Here is a 17,956-nt window from a genome sequence, read left to right as displayed (position 1 = left end):
TTAATCCCAGCACTCGGGAGGCAGAGGCAGGCAGATCTCTCTGAGTTTGAGGCCAGCCTGGTCTACAGAGTAAGCTCTAGGCCAGCCAGAGCTACACAGAGAAGTGGGGGGTGTTGGAGATTATTTGGCCTGCAAAGGTTTTCCAGAAGGGCCCAATGACTCGCTCTTATTGCAACACAGCCGCTTTCACTTGCTCTTGGTTCCTGGCTAAAGAAGTAAACATTCTCTTAAAATTACTGATAAGTGACTGCAGTCAGGACATGGTCCTTCCTGTACGGTGCTGCTGCCTGCAGAGAATCCCAAGGCTAAAGCTGGGCTGTAGCTCCGTGATAGTACATTTGTCTACATGTGCAAGGCCCTGTGTTTGCCTCTCTCTCTCTCTCTCTCAATATATATATAAACCCACACATATACATATACATATATATATATATATATATATATATATGTATATGTGTGGGTTTCACATCCATGCATTCAACCAACCATATAATATCTGTGGGTTTCACACCCATGCATTCAGCCAACCACAAATTAAAAAAATATTTGGGGAAAAATGTATGTGTACTGAACACGTATAGAGAGCTTTTTCTCGTCATTATTTCCTAAATAATCCGGTATAACAGTTCTTCACACTGAGGCTCAGATCTGCAGTCCCAGCACTTGTTAGACTAAGGCAGGAGGAGCAGTTCAAGGATTGCATCTACTACATACGGAAGTACAACCTAGTCTTAGAATAAACACACACAAGTGCTATCATTTGCCTTGTATTAGGCACTCTTAAATAATCTAGAGAGGGTTTAAAGTATACCAGAGGCTGGGCATGGGTCACATGCACGTACCATGTCCTTTTATTTGAGGGACTTGAATATTCAGATTTTTTTTTCGGATGTGGTGACTGTCCTAGACTCAATCCCGTATAGAACCGGGGAATGACTGTACTTCCATTTTAGTTTAGTTTAGTTTTCCTGGAACTTGCTTATGTAGACCAGGCTGGCCTTACACTCACAGAGCTCTACCCATCTCTGCCTCTCAAGTGCTGGGTGGTCAGTTTTAGTTCTTTACATCCATATTTTTTCCCTTTGGGGTTGGTCTGGGGTCTCGTAGCTTAGGTCAGTCTCAAACCTGTATTTGAACCAACACTGCAGCGCTTTTTCCCTTCTTTCCTCCCGGATACCATCTTACCGCACAGCCCAAGCTGCCGTCCACCCCCAGTAACCCTGCCTCAGCTTCCTGAGCGTGGGAATTACAGGCGTGCACCTGCTACTCAGTTGTATGAGTGCTTGGATCAGAACTGAGGGTTCTGTGTCCGTTCATGTTCCCCTGTGCTGCGAACAGAGCTACATCCCCAGCCCCCCTCATCTTCTCAGGATTTGTGTGTGTGTGTGTGTGGGGGGGTGCCGATGGCACACACGTGGAGATCTGAGAATAACTTTAAGGTTGGTTCTTTACACCACGGCTTCTGGCGGCCAGACTTGCCAGGAAAACACTTTGCCCACTGAATCATCTTGCTATCCCTCTTCAGTTTTTGAGAGACTAGCTATAGCCCAGAATTCATGATCTTCATGCCCCATTCACAGACTAACACAACCAGGTGACTGACAAAGGTGTCCCTTCTTCCTTGTGCCCCAGCACTGTTTAAGATACTAGCAACAGCCCCGGTGCATCTTAGCTTAAGTCAAGTCCCCAAGGAGGGATAAAGTGAACCCAACAAAAAGCAATAAGCTAAGAGATGTTCAATTCTGGAGGACCCTGGACCAATTAGCTTAAGCTTAACTGAGCTGTGTTAAGAGACATTGAGGGTTAAAAACCTTGGGGGGGGGGGGAAACTCTAAGTGGAATTTATAATTCAAAGGGAAGCAGGTGTCTAGTAAAAACAGACCACAAAATGTGGTATACACAGCCTCAACTAGTGAGACGGGAGGAACCACCATTTCACGCTTTCTTTCACAAACCACTTGCACATTATAGTACTCGAGCCTCTCAACTTATTATTTCAGATGAGAAAGGAGGCTTAAGGCAGAGTTGCGATCTCAAGGGTAAAGGTGAAGAGGTAAACAATACACCCAGAACTATCGGCCAATAGTCTCAGTAGTAAGCAAACCGGGGGCTTATTCGGGTGCAGGCTTGGTCGGACCTCTAGGAGGCGCCAACGGGAAGTGGCCTGGAGCTGGAGCGGGGCGGCTACTGCCGCCACGCGGCTGCCAAATTCGGATTTGCAAATCCTTGAGCGCAGCCCGCACCCGCGGGAGGCCTTAAAGGTTCCCAGCGCCAGGGTGGTGGGCGGGACAGCGTTCCGGGTCATCCCTCCCGTGGGTGCTCAGGATACTGTGCAGCTATCTGCAGCCAGCCTAATAGAGCATCGAGAAGGACACACGTTAGTCGCTCTAGCCCTGGGCTAGCCTGCAGCTGCAAGTGCCCCCTGGGGAACCAACTGCCGAGGCAAACCCTTTCTCCAGCCAGGGCTCATCTTCTGCCGGTTCAGTTTGTGGTTTTGTTTTGCAGCCTACTTGCTCAAGAGACCCAAACACCTGAAGCCAAGTTCTCTTTAGGACAAGAGTTGCTGATGTGAAAATCAGAATCACGCAGCAGCTTCGTTTTATTTCTCCAAAAGTTCCCTCCCCCAGCCCCATAGTGTAGGCCATGAAAAGGTGCCTGCCCTCTATCCAGAAACCTGCTGCGGGCCTTCCCCTGCACCCCCAATCTGCACCACGGCTCTCCTGGGCCCTGGCTCATCCCCCACACACCACGTCTTCGCTTGCCTCCTTCAGGAAACCTTTCCTGATTAACCCCGGTGGGACAGCTGCCGAGCCGAGGGCTCCGGAGAGACTCGGGGGGGCCGAGGGGAAGCGGAGGCAGACATTCAGGGGCGCCGGCCCCCCGAGGGCCCTCCTCTCCCTCCCGCACCGCGAGGCGAGTCGGGCAGCGGCTGGGGGGGCACACGGCCGTATTGGGGAGCGGGGGCTCCTACACAGTAGGAGGCGGCACGTCCCGGCCCCACGAGGCCCGAGGACTCCGTACACGGGAGCGCGCGGCTCCAGCCCGGGCCGGCCCGCCCGGGGCCCAGTCCGCGGGCGCCCGGAGCGGCGAGTTAAGGCAGCACGGCTGGAAGGGAGCGGGGAGGGGGAGGCGGCCAGGTCCCCTGAAACGCTGGCGCTCCGAGCGGCGAGCCCCGGGCCTCTCTAGGACACGGGGAAAGACGACAAGTCAATAAATAAACCGAGGCGCGACGGGGAGCCCGGGGAGGCCGCCGGCCTCCGCAGCAGGCCCGGGCCGCCGGCGCCTGGACGGGCGCGAGCAGCTTCCGTCAGAAGTTAAAATGGCCGCCGTGCGGCGCGGGCTGCGGCGGCGAGGCGGCGAGGGGCGGCTTGGGGGACAGCGGGGACTTCACGTCCACCCTCTTGAGGGAGCGGCCGCGGTAGCCGTCGGGCCGGCCCAGGTAGAGGAGGTGCCTCCCGGGCCCGCCGGAGTACCGGGCCGGGCCTCCCGAGGGGACGCGCGTGAGCAGGGCCGGGGGCGCGCGGTGCGTAGGGAAGGGCAGCCTGCGGCCGACGCCCAGGCGCGGGGCCGGGGCCGAGAGGGCGGGCCGCCCGCCCGGAGCCGCGCGCTTGCCCTCGGGGGGCACGTCGAGCCTCAGCGGCGGCGCGCAGTCCCGCGGCAGCGGGCTGGAGTCCGCGAACAGGGCCGCGCCGGGCTCCGGGGCGGGCGGCCGCGAGGCGAACGCGGCCGGGGAGAGGGCGTCGGCGCCCTTGCGGGGCGGCTGCGGGCCGTGCAGGTAGCGCAGCAGTTCCTCCAGCGTGGTCACCTCCACCGCCTGCCCGGGGCAGCCCGGCGGGGGCGGCCTCACCAGCACGCGCGGCGCGGGCCCGCCCGCCGCACTGCAGCCCCGTGGACGGCCCGGGCCCTCCGAGGCGTTGTTCCCGTTCTGGTTCCACTCCCACGGACCCCCGGAGGCACGGAGGTGCTTCACCGGCAGCTCGGGCGTGGACTCCGGGGTGGGCAGGCAGGCCAGCTCCGGGCCCGGGGGTCCGCCCTCGGGCGGAGGCAGGAAGGTAGTGTAGAGCTGTGGCGGCGGCGGCGGCGGCGCAGCGGCATCTCCATCCTTGGGCGGAGGCGGGGGCTCAGGACCGCCACCGTGCAGCCGGGCCAGACTGCGGAGGGAGAGGGGGCGCGGCAGCCCCGGGGTCTCGATGTCCTTGCTCCGACGGCGGTGCGCGCGACGACAAGCACAGGACACCAAGAAGCCGGAGACGGAGGCGCCCAGGGCGAAGGCCGCCGCCACACAGGCCAGGAGGAGTGGGATGGGGATGGAGCGGGAGGCTGAAGATGGGGGAAGGTCCCTGCGCACGCCTGCCGACCGAGAAGGGAGGGAGGGAGGCGTCTCAGCTTCAGGGTAGGCGGCGCACAGAACGGGCACGGGTGGGACCCACAGCAAGTTCTCATGCTGCTGCTCAGCTTCACTCCACACAGTCTCAGGAGTCATTTTTCCAGGATCCCTAAACACACAGGCTAGAGCACGGGTCTGGGATACCCCCTGCCCAGTTTTAGCCCCTGTAGCCATGCCAAGAACATCTGCCAAACTGCCCGTGAAGGACCCTGGCTGGGATGTCCAGCTGTGGTGAAGGGAGGTTCCAAACAGGTGTTAGTAGGTATCAAACACCCATCAGCACCCGGCTTAGAACTCTCAGAGACTCAGCAGTTCCACACTGCACTCTCCCTCCCAGGCAACCCCTTACCCTGCGTGTGAGCTCCAAGAGTGGAAGACTGGGGCCCTGGGTGAGCATCACTGGGGGAACTGGGGATCTCAAGGGAAGGGCCAGGACCCAGAAGCACTGGTAACAGAGACCAGGTCAGAACCAGTGAGATTTAAGCTCTCCACCCCTGACACCACCAATCCCCTCCCCTTTGGAACCCAGGAGTCCAGAATTCCAGTGTCTCACTGGTTGTTCAGGGTGCTGGCCTGCCCAAACAGATTTGGTTGTGTGGGCTAAGCAAGGGAAAGAGAAACTGAGGACGGAAGACTCACCATAAGCAGAATCTCCAGGGCCGGACTGGCTCCCAGTAGCTCCATCTATGAGACAGGGTGAGAATGAAGGAAAGGGGAAGCTCCTGAAAACCTGAGGTAACTGGTACAGATGCTGAGAAGAACAGGTGCCCAAGCCTGAGATGTTGTTGGTAGCCATCAGAGCCATAGGCAACTTCGGCTGTGACCCTTGTGTTTACCTTGGCAGTCACCATGCTCCATGGATTCCTGGTTCCCAGTCACATCCATATCAGTCCTAGAAGGAAACGGGGTGCTCACTGTGGCTCTACACTTTGCCAGACACTCTCCTCAGGAGTCCCGGGGCTCCTCACTTACCCACCAGGTCCCCTGATAGTCACACAGCCTTTCAATCGATGCCAGCCACAGTATGGGTCCTGAGAACCCAGACAGCTCCTAAGGGAAACTGAGTTGTGTGAGGCTGGTGCCCTTCCCCTTACCATATTCCACTCCGTTCCCTCTTTACTCCCCCTGGCTTCCAAGAAACTCCCAGCCCCAGATTTCCATCCATCCATCCATCCCAATCTGCTCCAGACCATAGTTGCTGCCCAATTTCAGACTACCCAAGGTACCCAGCCTCTCCTCCACCATCTCCATTTCCTGGCTATCCTCAAGACCTGGGGGTTTTTCTGTGCTCCCACTAGTCCAGGAAGCATAGCCAGGCGGCATCTGACCTTGGCTGCTCACCTCTGACATGCCCCATGCCGGGCACAGCGACTGAGTGGGAGGTAGACAATACATCCAGGAAAGGCCACAAAGAGCCTGTGACCCTCAGTGTCCAGCTCCAGCCCAATGATCCGCCGGGCAGCTCGGGCTGAGCGCTTCCCACCGCACCTAACGTGAGGTGGAGAAAGCGAGACTGTTTTCCAGAACAGTCTATGGTGGAGACGAAGTGCCTAGTGGAGACGGCGCACAGAACACCCGAGCACGACCTATGGAACCATCCTACCCAACACAGTGGAGCTTTCTCACCAAACCCTTTTCCTGCCTCCAGGCCTCTAATTCTGCCAGACCAACACTGGAGCCCCCAACCTAGTCCCCCATCCCCATCCCCATCCCCCACCTCTGCCCTGCGGGGACCTGCCCCCACAAAGAACTCACCGGGCAGGGCTGTAGGCATCGATCTCTTCTAATATGATAGGCTCAGGTCCCAGAGACTGTCCCCCTGGAGGTAGCACCTTCAGCACCGTCCCATCATTGGAGCCAAGAAACAGGACTGTCGTGTTTCTGTGGGGCCCGGCCTTGCCATCCACAGCCACCTGGGTCAGTAGGGCTCTGGGGCGACAGGCTTCAGGTGAGGACACCACGTCTAGACAGCCCAGATGCCCTGGTTCCCACTCTCTTACTCCTTCACGAGTCCCACCCCCACGCCAACGTGATTTATCCCGTGGACCCCACCAGAGGAAGATGGGTGTGGCGGAGGGCGGGAGGCGGTGATTACCTGCTAGTGAGAGTGAGGAGAGGCTGGTGGGTGGCAGGTGGCACAGCGGGATCCAGCAGTGGATGTGCCTTGATGAAGAGCAGGACATCATCAGGTAGGTCTTGAGAGGAGGAGAACAAGGCAGCTCCACCCACACCTGCACAGGACCCTGGCCTGGTGGGCACATGGGAAGGGGCAGCCTTAGGGTAGAGAATGGGGGTTAATTACGCTATGTGCCCCCTGCTCTCAAGCATGGTTGGTAACCTCTACTCCCCTGCAGACACACACACGGCTTCCCTTTCCTGCTGCAGCCCCTCAGTCCAACCCAGTGCTAGCCTTGTCCCTGGGCACAGTGACCTGAGCCCTCCTCACAACCCACTGTGAAGAACAAGCACTGCTTCCGCCCCGTGAAAGCCACCCCCATCCCGGTACCTGGGGGAGGGGACTCTGTCCTCAGACACAGGAGCCCAGGCCCCATCCAGACTCCTCTGCTCCTTGAACTTGCCCTCAAACCCACGCTCCATGTCATCCAGGTAGAAGGCGCAGACTGCAGACCCAGGGATGCTGAGGGAGCCAGAAGAGACTCAAGGTAGGCGTCAACAGGGACTGCACAGCCCCTGCCAGGGAGGCTGTGGTAGCTGCCCCTTGTGCACCATGTTAAGAGGCAGAGACTAGTGGGTAGGGTATCCACTGGGGGAAAAGGTGGCCAGGACAGCAAACTGGCCTTGCTTGGAGCCTCCTCAGTAGGCACTGAAAGGGGAGTCTGAACGTTGCTGGGGGAGGAAACTAGATCACACAGCCTAGTACTAACCTATTAGCCTGAGTAGTGAAGACCCCAAAGAGGGCAGGGCGGCCATGCAGGTTCACAGGCCCAGTTAAGGCCTGTAAGACGTCAAAGTAGAAGGTAGAGTCCCCAGGGACAGAGCAGTTGAGCCTCAGCTTAAGGAAGGATGTCCAGTGGCGGTCCAAGGCCCGAGGTGAGCCTCCCCTGTCACGTTTACACACCCGGGCTACCCGGGAAAACTGCACCTGAGAGAAGATATGGAGAGGAGAGAGCCACATGGCAGCTGGTTGTAATGCATGGCGTGAGTTAAGAGCGCCAAGAGGCAAACACAAGGGTCACAGCAGAGAAAGGGGATGGTACGGTGGGTCAGTTTATGGCCAGCCATGGTAGGTGAGGGTTGAAGGCTACGCAGATGTGGGGAGGGGTCAGGGTCCAAGGGATCTGTTCTGGAGATTAGAGCCAAGAACTGTTCTTAGGACCCAGAAGAACCCCGTGTGCCCAACTCCTTACCCTCCCCAGCCGGGCATCCTCCACAGAGACCTCTCGGAAGAAGAAGTAGACATGGTCTCCATGCTCCAAAGCATAGACAAAGTGTGGCTCTAAGGTAGGAGCACAGGGAAGGACATCCATACCTGCTCAGAGACTCATGCCCTACACTGTCTTTCCACCCATCCATGAACACACCGAACTGCACCCACACAGTCCTGGTGTACCCCTAGGCATAGTCTGACCCCCAGGATGACTGACCTCGCAACCACTTGGAGTCATACTTGGCCGAACGGAGTGGGGGCTGCGGTCCAAGACTTCTGTAAACTACAGCATCACTGGCCTGGAAGTCTGCTGCTGTGGCTGAGTACAAACTGCCCTCTGGAGGGGTAAGGATTGGGAGGCTCAGGGTCTGTCTCTTACCAGGGCACCCACACAGCAACTTGGGCCTTTCCTCCATGCCCCTACTACCCTCCACTCAGGACATGGGGAAAGACCAAGTTGGGAGAGGATCTCCTTCCAGCCATATGCCTGCTTTTCACATGCCCAGGTGCACACCTGCAAAGATGGCCACATTTGACTGGGTGGCATCAAAGGGGCATCGAGCTTGCCCACTCAGCTCCTCACCCTCCTGTTGCAGCGAAGTTATCTGGGGGCAGAGGACGCAGGTTCCTGGAACCTTGGGGTCTTAGAAGTGTGGCCCCACAGCCCATTCCCACTCCCCTCCCTCCCAGCCCCTTCTGCACTGTGGCATTCCAAGCACGCCCACTCCCATCCCCAGATGCCTGCCTCTTCCCACCAAACTGGAATCTCCTCCCAGCCCTCCTCTGTACCCCATAACTGCGGCACATGGGGCTGAACGAGTTTGTTCCACAGGCAAGGAGTGTCTGCGAGTCCCAGGGAACAAGAACACGGATGTAGTTGTAGCATTCGTCCTAGAGAACCCAGAAGTCTCGGTTAGTGACAGGCCTGGAGCTGGAGTCGGGTCACAGGAAGTAAGGCAGTAGTCAGCAGTCCTGAGCCATCATAGCAACATGGCTAACGTCTCAAGCTGTTTCCTGGCCCCTTAGCGTTCCCCAAGTTCTTTGGTATCTTTGAACCTGCTTTTCTTTTTCCTGGGGTGTGTAAAGGAAACTAAAAGTGTGACCTCTTTCCTTCCCTCTGTCCTCTGGGCTGGGATGGAAAAGGGGGTAAGGAATGGTTGTGGAGGCCCACTCCCTGGAGGCAGTCCTCGCCTTCCCTCCAGTTATATCCACTCCTCACCGTCAGCTTTCCCCGGACAGCACAGTTCTCCATGTCTTGGCTCCTCCATGTCAGAAACTGAAGAGAGAAAAAGAGGAGAGGTCAAGGGGCAACCAGGACCCCTGCTCACATTAGGACTCCTTTTTAGGTGCATTTTTCAACCCATGGGACCCCCATTACACCTTTCCCAGCTTTTCTCCCTGCCTGCACCTCCTCGCATACAGCCCCTCACCTTGTTGGGCACCAGCCCCTCCCCTTCTTCTTGGGCTTGAAGATCGAAGGAGAAAACGTGATCCCTGAAGGGTAGGTAAGGAGGGGTCAGAGCTGAGCCGAGGCACCCTGCCTGCCTGAGCTCCTTAGTCCCCTGCTTACCCATGTTCACCTGCTCAGGGCCAAGCCACACAAAGTTCCTGCTCCCTAGCCTCCCCCTTACTCCACGCCTTGGCATTTGTTCTCTGGGTCCAAGCATGTCCATGTCCCATGGCTTGTGCACCTGCATGTGTCCCCTGCAAGATGCTGCAGTGGCCATGCAGGTCCCATGTCTGCCCAGGAGCATGCATGTCTGCCCCACAACTGTGCCTCGGCCATTTTACCGGGCGGCCACAAGCAAGGTCCGGTTCAAGGTCAGGAATCGCTGAAAGTCCAGCCCAAGTTCTGCAGCCACAGCATCCTCCTCCAGGCCCCGGAACCAGGATAATGGAGAAGTACCTAGAGGATGGCAGTTGAGATAATACACACTTTCCAATCCCTTTCCTACCAGAGAAAACCCAGCCATGAACAGAACAGGAGACAAGAGAGGCCAACATCTTACTAAAAACAGTACCAGAAGCTAGGCATTGTGGTGTACATCAGCAATGGGAAGGCTGAGGCAGGAGACTGCTGAGAGCTAAGGCCAGCCCTTGGTTACTTAGCAAGGACCAGGCAGTGTACGAGGCAGAGGCTGTCTCAAAAACAAACCTCTGAGGGTAAAGATACTTGTAGCCGAGCCCAACTCCGTGAGTTCAAATAGCGGAAGCAGAGAACCAATGCCCCAGGTTATCCTTTAATTTTCACTCACATGCCATAACATATGCACTCACCCCAAATAAATAAATGTTAAACAAATACAAAAACAACTCCAACTGAGCATTTCATTTTCACCAGACACTGTAAGTTATTTGAATGATCTACCTTGCTTAATATATTAACCTTATAGTCACGCTGGCCTCAATTCAAGGCTTAGTGCATGGAGGGATTTACATGACTACGGGGCAGGCCGCAGGGTTTATATCAAGTCTGTCTGGCTCCAGAGTTGAGCCCCCTTCTTAGGATGACCTCTGTATTAGAAAGTTCCTTTCAAGGGGCTGGAGATGGCTTAGTAGTTAAGAGCATGCACTGCTCTTCCAGAGATCCAGAGTTCAATTCCCAGCACCCACGTCAGTTAGCTCACAACCACCTTTAGCTCCAACTCCAGGAGACCCACCTCCTCTGGCCTCCATGGGATTAAAACATTCCATCCTGCAGGGGAGATAAATAACTGAAAAATAGCTTCAAGAACTCCCCGAAACTGACCAGATTCACTAAGGTCCCTCCCTGTCAGAGTAAACAATAAAAAGCTGAGAGTCTCCCTCAGAGGAAGTGAAGCTGAGCTGCAAAGAAGAGTCGGAGGAGGGAAAAACCTCTGAGACCAGACCAGCTGCCTGCAGGAAGCAGAAACCAGCCAGGCTGCCTGGAAGGGACCAGCTGAGGACCTGGAAGGGAGGCTCCAACCTGCTGAGCGGCCTGCAGGCTGTGCGCTGTGCTCCAGATTCCCAGTTTTGGGAGCTGTCACTCATGCTGGGGTGGGCTTTGGTGATACAGCTGTCTGTGAGTCATTTCTGCTCCTGTAAGTGACCCCTCACCCATATTCCTGTAAGTAACCCTAATAAAACTCATGGACGCCAGGCGGCGGTGGCGCACGCCTTTAATCCCAGCACTCGGGAGGCAGAGACAGGCGGATCTCTGAGTTCGAGGCCAGCCTGGTCTCATGGAGAACTTCGGTGGACTCCCTATCTGGGTGAGTAGACAAGTGTTGTCTCCCCAGAAGTCTTGTCACACAAGAGCACCAGCACGCACACGCACACACATACACACACACACACCCACAAAACTAAAGCATTTGGTTTTTTTCCCTCCCTCAATCCTTCACCATTCCACCCTTCCAGGTTCCTCCCTCTTCTGAGCAACTCCATGTCCACCTGGGCTGGTCGTGGAAGCCACAGGTACTGGTGTTTAGGGGGAGCCCAGGCTCAAAGCTGACTTAACGCTAACCGAGTGCTGAGAACAGCATCTGATGCAGAGGTGGCTGGTTTTGTCTTGTTTTTGTTTTTTGAGACAGGGTCTCTCTGTGCGGTTCTCGCTGTCTTGAAACTCACTCTGTAGACCAGGCTGGCCTCGAACTCACAGAGATCCTGGGATCACAGGTGTGCGCGGCCACCCGACTCAAGTTTGCTGTTATTCTTACTATCCCACAACAATCACTCCCAATTGCCCAACTAAAATTACTCTAAATCCAACATGTATAACACAGACCCAAACAAGTGAAGATTCTCCTCAGAAAGACTGCGATTACAGTTTCTGTCATGGTGAGACCCAGGCTCACTGGTGGGTAGAGAGGATAGTAAGAGGTTGGGAACCACTGAACTGACACAGGACTTCACTCTGTCGCTAAGAATAACACACAAGTATAAAGTGCTTAATTTGGGCCAGACAGTCTTCTCAGGACCGTGCCTCATTTGTGTGAAATCTATTACCTCACTTAATCTCTAAATAACTCCATGAGGTAGAGCATTATGATAGCTTCCTTTTACAAATGTGGAAACTGAGGCAAAGGTTAGAGAACATTAACCACGGTCACACGGCTAGTGAGCAGCTGAGTGGGGATTCAAACCTGCAATGGTTTGACTGGCTAAGAAGACTTTACATTCCTTATAGGCTCCTTTGTCCGACTGAGACAGTGTCTTGCCATGTAACCACGGCTGGCCTGGAACTCGCAACCTAGCTCAGGCTGTCCTCAAACTTGTGGCAGTCCTCCTCCCTCAACTGTTATGGTGCACCTCGCTCAGCTAGGGTCACGTTTTTTAGCCACTTAGCAGCACCACCTCTGAATGAGGAAACAAAACCCAGGGATGAGAAACCTGTGGTTCCGGCTCACCCCACCGGTTTGGTCCCCTTCCCTGGGCCACTCTCTTGGAGGCTGGGAACATTTATTCCTCCACCTTGCCTCCCACACAGGGGTCTCATTCTCTACTTGCTCCCTCCCCACCCCCCCCAACCACCCCCACCCCACAGAGGGTCAAGTGGGTGGAGTACTCACCGTGCAGGTCAGAGGTCAACAGAGGGACGGGGTCCTGGGGAAAGGCAGCCTGGGCATGGGGCAGTGACAGCAGCAGCAGCAGCAGCAAGGGCATGAAGTGGGGGGCACGGGGCATCCTGTGTGGGGCAGCTCAAGCCCCAGGGGGTACCCCCTCACCCATATGCTGGCCCTGAAAGGGGAGACAGAAAAGTGGGGGGAGGGACTGAGTTCTCTCTACCCTCGTTACAGGCAGACTCCTCCCCAGGTCTATCCCCAGAAGACCCTGGGGGGTGGGGCAAAGAACCATCTCTGCCTCACTCCCAGCCAGCTGTCACTTGTCACTCAAGGTCCTTCCCTCGCCAACTGGCCCGAACTGGTTAGTGTGAAGCCTGCCGGTGTGACCCCAGGTAAGGACAGAACAGATCCGCTGCCCCACCCCCCAGCCTTTCCTCCTCTCTCCTGCCTGGCTGTGGGGCATTCAGTAGGTGACACCTCCCGGCCCCCCTCATGCTAACCCCTTCTCAACTATAATTAGACACTGCAGCCTTAAAATTATAAATAGTGACTCCTTGGCACTAGGAGGAGGGAGAGGGCACCATGTCTGTTCTCCCCTCCCCTCACAGACCCCCACAGCACCCGGGGAGTAATGCAGGCACTGAGCCCAGGCAGAGGCAGCTGTGTGGCAGCCATGGTCCTGTCTAGGGCTGAGAAAGAACAGAAGGAGAGGCACAAACAGCCCGAGGGGTCACTGACCTGGCCTGAGCTCATACTTCAGGGGCCATTCCCATTGCTGAGGAGGAAGCCGGGGGAGGGAGGGGATGGGGTGTTCATGGAGGGGCTGTCTTAGCCAAAAATGAATCTGCATCAAAGCCAGATCAGAGGCTAAATTTAGCTCTGGCTGCAGCTGTCTCCTCGACCACTGTGCTCCCCTCCCAGCCCGGAGCCCCCTGTTGCCTCCCTGGCTCCTAAGAGCCGATGCATGTTCTCAATGAGGGGAGAAGAGCAGACCCACCCCCTATGCAGAGCGAAGGATAGAAAGGACGGGTGAGGAGAAATGGCTGAACGTGCCCGCTCTCCCCTTCTTCCCTCATCAGGCTGCCTCTGAAATTGAAATATAAATAATTCAATGACAGGCAGTTGTAGCCCAAAGTCCAAGAAAGGATGGAGATGGCGAAAGGCGTGGGGACAGGTCCTCTTCCCGCCCATCAGCCTCCCCACCAGCCGACGCTGCCTGGACCCACCGTAGCGGTTCATACAAGCTTCCTGCCTCCCCTTGAAACTCAAGTGAGGGGCTGAAGAGGCTCCACTAGTCAGCTTCAGGGAGCTAGGAGTCCTTTCTTTTGTGACCGATGATCACAAGCCTTAGTGGTCCATCCCAAGACCTCTAAAGGGGAAACTCTGGGCAAGCCCCCTTCCGCCTAGCCAACAATACCACTTGAAGCCAGGACCCAAGTGTCCACCCAAGCCCCATCTAGCGTCACTGGTGGGGAGGCTGACGTCAGGTGGGGCCCCAAGAGAGCTGGAGGAAGGGACGGGATAGAAACACCTAATGATGACCCCCCCCTTCCCCAGAGGCAGAGCAGTTAGCTAGCTAAGGACCCCTCCACTGAAAGGTCAAGTCTTCCTCCCTCCCCCAACCCATGTTTCCGGTTGCTGAGACTCCCGGGAGAAGAGAAAGTGACACCCCTTGTCATCTGTGCTCTCCTACCTGCCCTACCTCAAGTTGCCCTGGGCAACTGCTATCTTCACCCTGGAAACAACTTTGGTCTCTGGCAGGTGTGGAGAACATCCAGACCCCCTCACCCCCTCCTGACCCCTGGTGGAGTCTGGTCCTATCCCCTGCTCTCCGGGGTTGCTGCCTCTTCCTTACCTGGGGTGGTGGGTCCTGTGGGGGACGAAGGGGGATAGGAGCCCTTTGATCTAAGAAAAGAAGGAACGAAAAAAGAAAAAGGAAAAAAAAAAAATCACATCTGCCTTACCACATCCTTTAAAAGTAAATGTGCAAATTTGGGGAAGAGCTGTTGAAGCCAGTGTGGGGGAGATGCTATTGAGGACGCATTTTGTTTGGTTACAAAATGAGCACGGCTTTGCACCGGAAGATAGGAGGGTAGCGGCTGGCCTTTAGCCAGAAACTCCTAGAACTGCAGGGCCAGTCTTGGGAAAAGGGTTGTCTGGGAGTTGTGGGGCCTGATGACCACTCCCATGATAAAACCTTCAGGATCCAACAGCCTTCCTGCAAAAGCGCCCTAGCTAGGGACAATAGAGGCTAATTTGCATCTCATTTGCATGCTCTTCATTTCCAGGCAAAATGCTCTGATAGCAAGTACCACCATCCCTTCTTCCTTCCTCAGAGAGCAAACCATGCCTCCCTCCCGCCTAACCTCTCACTAAGGACCCCCCATACACGCTCACTTTAAGCTGGGTTAGTCCAGCCTCTAAAAACACTTGGTTGGCCTTTTCCTTGGCCCACTAGACTCAAGTAGGATACATCTTTAAGAGGGCTTCCCATAGCTGTTTGGGGGAGCAACATCTGGGTGGCTCCCATCCAATCCCTGGCCTGGGGACAGGCATGCCGTGACCTGGAGAAATCCCAAGGAGAGACCTGGCCGCTCTTTCTCCGTTCAGGTCCTCCCCTTGATAGAAAGATGAAACATCCCCCTTCTTTCCTCTTAGCCAGACAGCCACCTCTGGGGAGTGGCCGAGGTCATAGCCGGTGTCTAGAGGAGCTGGAGAAGGGATTGCGAGCCCGGCCGGGGACAATAGCAGGAAGCCATAGGCATGGTCGCCCGCCCCAGCCCACCTTCCACAGGAGGCTCGGAGTGTGCTGAGCCTCAAAACCCGTTCACCCTAGCCTTCCCCTCAGTCCCAGGCTTTGTACCTACCCTCCCTCCGACCCACCCCCCAACGTGGATAAAACCAGGTGTCTGGAGCTTCGCGAGCGCTTAGCGCGAGGTGGGCCTGGGGCCAGGGGCTCGACGTGTCTCCCCCTCACTGGATCCGGGGCTCCGAGGAGGGGCGGGTAGCAACGTCGGGACCGGGACCGGGTCCCAGAGCCACGTTAGCGGGAGGAGGGGCTGGAGGGGCCTGCAGGGGCAGATCGAGTGGGGACGGGATTTGGGGTTGGGGGACGGAGGCGGGTCTCCCAGACCAGGGAAACAGGGCCAGAGGCTGGGAGCCGCCGAGGGCGGGCCCTAGGCCGGCGCGGAGCGGGTAGGTGAGCTAGGATGCTGTCGCCAGGCCCGCTCTCCTCCGTGGGAGACCCAGTCTAACAAAGCCCGGGAGGAGTGAGGTGAAGCGTGGAGGTGGGCGCGGGGACTGATGCTTCTCCGCGGCCTCACTCCTGGACTCTCTGCCCAAGCCAACCCTTCCCCCGGGAGTGCTCAGACTCCAGCCTGCACAAGGACGAAGAAGCAACCCTGACACCAAAGTCCAGAACGACTTGTCCCCTTTCCTGTCCCTGCAGGGGTGTCAAGAGGTCCTACTTCTCCATAGGTCTTGGAGCCTCAGTTTCCCGCGGGAGAGGCAAGATGCTGGGCTTTCCACCCTCTGCATCATGCGCGCCTCAGGAAAAAAAAAGGGGGAAAATACCCCCTTTCGTGACCCCTAATCTAGCGGGACGCGATTGCGACCAGTCGGAAAAGAAGCCTACACCCTGCGCCCAGCTCTGCATCTAGGCTCGGCCACGGTCCCCTCCTCCTCCACGCACCCTAAGTCCGCTGACCCTTTCTCTGCCAGGCACAAGGCGTGCTGGACCCACTCGAGTCCCCGTGACACTCAGAAGCTTGACCCCCTCTTGCGACGCTCCTGCCCCTCCCTGCAGCTACATCCCTACCCCAGGGTACTTGCTCCGAGATCCGGGTCAGCGAGATCCAGGGAGCAGCGGGAGGCCCCCAGCTCCGCGCCGCTCAGAGTTCGCGATCCGTGTTTGGGGCTCGGGCGAGATGCGACGAGCGTCCCGTCTGGATGGTGCTCGGATTTAGGCTCCAGGGCGCTGTCGGGTTACGAGAGTCCTGGGTCCGAGTAGGAGCCCTACTCCCGCCGCAGATCCGCGGAGGAAAACAATGCGACCGCCCGGAGCTCTGGGCTCGGCCCCAGCCGCCCCGCCCGCCTCCCGGCCGGACCCGCCTCCGGCCCGCCTCTCGGTCCCTGCGACCAATAGAGCGCTCAGCGGCGGTCTAGACACCGCCTTCCCGCCACCTCTCCACCAATAGTACTGCAGGGAGGTGGGGCGCCGAGCGCACGGTCCACCCAGAGCCAAGCGGAGAGGGTGAGCTGGAGACCAGAGTCAGGCACGAGATGGAAAGACCCACGGACAGTCGCTGAGACGCGGACACGAGACACACACCGACGGAGACAGGCTGATAGAGAAGAACCCCTGGACAGAGTGTCACAGACAGGAAGGAGGACAACCTGAGAAGAGAGACAGGAAACCAGGGGGCCTCAGCTGGGCTGGGCTGTCAGAGCCTGCGCGATCCTCCCTCACTTCCATCAGTGACTTAGGCGACCCTGCTCTCTAGGGAGTCTCCCGGCTTAGTCACTCCTCATTTCTCCTTGCTAAGCTTCTGCCCGTGTGTGCCTTTTGCATCCCCATATGCTTTCTCCGGTTCACGTTCATCCTGACCCCAATATGAAAGCCTGCATGTAGTTTGGGGTGGAGGCCTGAGAAACGAAGAGTCCTCTGGTTTATCATGTGTTCATCATCTCCTGCTATCCGACCTCTACAGAATAGGTCGGCCTTGAGTTACCATACCGGGAACTAAGGAGCCTGGAAGCTAGGGGGCTAGCTGTCAGGGACGGTTGACTTGACAGGAGGACAGGTAGGAGGGCTAAAACTCAAAGCCAGGTGGAGACTAAGACTAATTGATTCAGAGAAATACAGAGACCTGAGAGGGAGAGAGTAACCAGCTGCCCGAACCCCACAGATGCGAGACTAATGTGTCCCACCTCCTCAAAGGGCCTTTGGACATCCCTCCCTCCAAACGGCAGAACTGCTCCTTGTCCCCACGCCCCAATAAAGAGCCTTTGATTTGAGGAATGTCAATGAAGAGGAAGAATAAGGCTACTTCAGACAATACTGCCTAGCTTCCACCTTGGGTTTGCCTGCTAAGATTTTTCCCTGCGTGGGGCTGGGACAAAAGATATTTTCAAAATTCCCAGGAATGTAGGTGGCCTGGGAGACATTGACATTCTCAGATAGTGTTGTCTGAGTGGGCACTTCTACCCACAGCTTGGTCTCTGGATTGGAGGAAAAAAAAATATTGAGTTACCAGTTTCTACACTGGCCTTAACTGAATGGGAATCGGAATAGAATAAATACGCTGGCAGTCAGACTGTGTGCTGCAGTGAATATGATTCACACACAGACATGGACACCGAGAGAAGACAGACAGAGATTTAAGGTCGGGAACAATGGGATAAACAGAGTGAGAAAGGAATGATACCTACACACGAGTAACTGCCCAGGGCTCCCGGATCCAAAGCGGCTTAGCAGACAGTGAAATGAGAGAACAGAGGCCAGCAAAACGGCTGAATGGGTAAAAGCACTTGCTTCAAAACCCTGAGGCCCTGAGTTCAATACCCAGAACCTAGGGTGGAAGGAGAGAACCAACTCTCAAAATTAGTCTCTGACCTCCACATATACTGTAGCATTCACACACACACACACACACA

The 17,956-nt window shown here is 56.5% G+C and overlaps 1 protein-coding gene and 1 long non-coding RNA gene across 9 annotated transcripts; one reads left to right on the top strand and one right to left on the bottom strand.

Annotated features, from left to right (window-relative positions):
• Positions 1 to 3,239: 3,239 nt before the first annotated feature.
• On the bottom strand, positions 3,240 to 16,374 carry Sema6c (semaphorin 6C). 4 transcript variants are annotated; one of them, XM_059265832.1, is made up of 21 exons: positions 16,119 to 16,374; positions 14,157 to 14,206; positions 13,299 to 13,387; positions 12,308 to 12,476; positions 9,567 to 9,681; positions 9,206 to 9,269; positions 8,995 to 9,051; positions 8,565 to 8,666; positions 8,290 to 8,380; positions 7,993 to 8,112; positions 7,756 to 7,844; positions 7,273 to 7,490; positions 6,894 to 7,025; positions 6,483 to 6,635; positions 6,143 to 6,316; positions 5,729 to 5,875; positions 5,360 to 5,437; positions 5,224 to 5,279; positions 5,027 to 5,071; positions 4,737 to 4,832; positions 3,240 to 4,350 (listed from the first exon to the last, which is right to left on the bottom strand). In XM_059265832.1, the coding sequence occupies exons 4-21, from the start codon at positions 12,420 to 12,422 to the stop codon at positions 3,308 to 3,310; spliced, it is 2,895 nt and encodes a 964-aa protein (XP_059121815.1). In that variant the 5' UTR covers positions 12,423 to 12,476; positions 13,299 to 13,387; positions 14,157 to 14,206; positions 16,119 to 16,374; the 3' UTR covers positions 3,240 to 3,307. The 4 variants fall into 4 exon arrangements, with proteins under 4 accessions (XP_059121815.1, XP_059121818.1, XP_059121816.1 ...); XM_059265835.1 differs by lacking the exon at positions 4,737 to 4,832; XM_059265833.1 differs by lacking the exon at positions 13,299 to 13,387.
• LOC131913277 (uncharacterized) lies at positions 4,075 to 10,088 on the top strand. 5 transcript variants are annotated; one of them, XR_009379856.1, is made up of 4 exons: positions 4,075 to 6,580; positions 6,999 to 7,050; positions 7,722 to 7,849; positions 7,965 to 10,088. It is a non-coding gene; the product is annotated as an uncharacterized LOC131913277 (long non-coding RNA). The 5 variants fall into 5 exon arrangements; XR_009379855.1 differs by having other exon boundaries at positions 4,075 to 7,050; positions 7,965 to 8,120; positions 8,608 to 10,088; XR_009379857.1 differs by having other exon boundaries at positions 4,075 to 7,050; positions 7,765 to 7,849.
• Positions 16,375 to 17,956: the final 1,582 nt, after the last annotated feature.

The sequence above is a fragment of the Peromyscus eremicus genome, chromosome 6 (genome assembly GCF_949786415.1).
Source record: "Peromyscus eremicus chromosome 6, PerEre_H2_v1, whole genome shotgun sequence".
Classification (NCBI taxonomy): domain Eukaryota; kingdom Metazoa; phylum Chordata; class Mammalia; order Rodentia; family Cricetidae; genus Peromyscus; species Peromyscus eremicus.
Note: the sequence above shows the minus strand (reverse complement) of the source record. Positions and strands in the feature narration are given on the sequence as shown.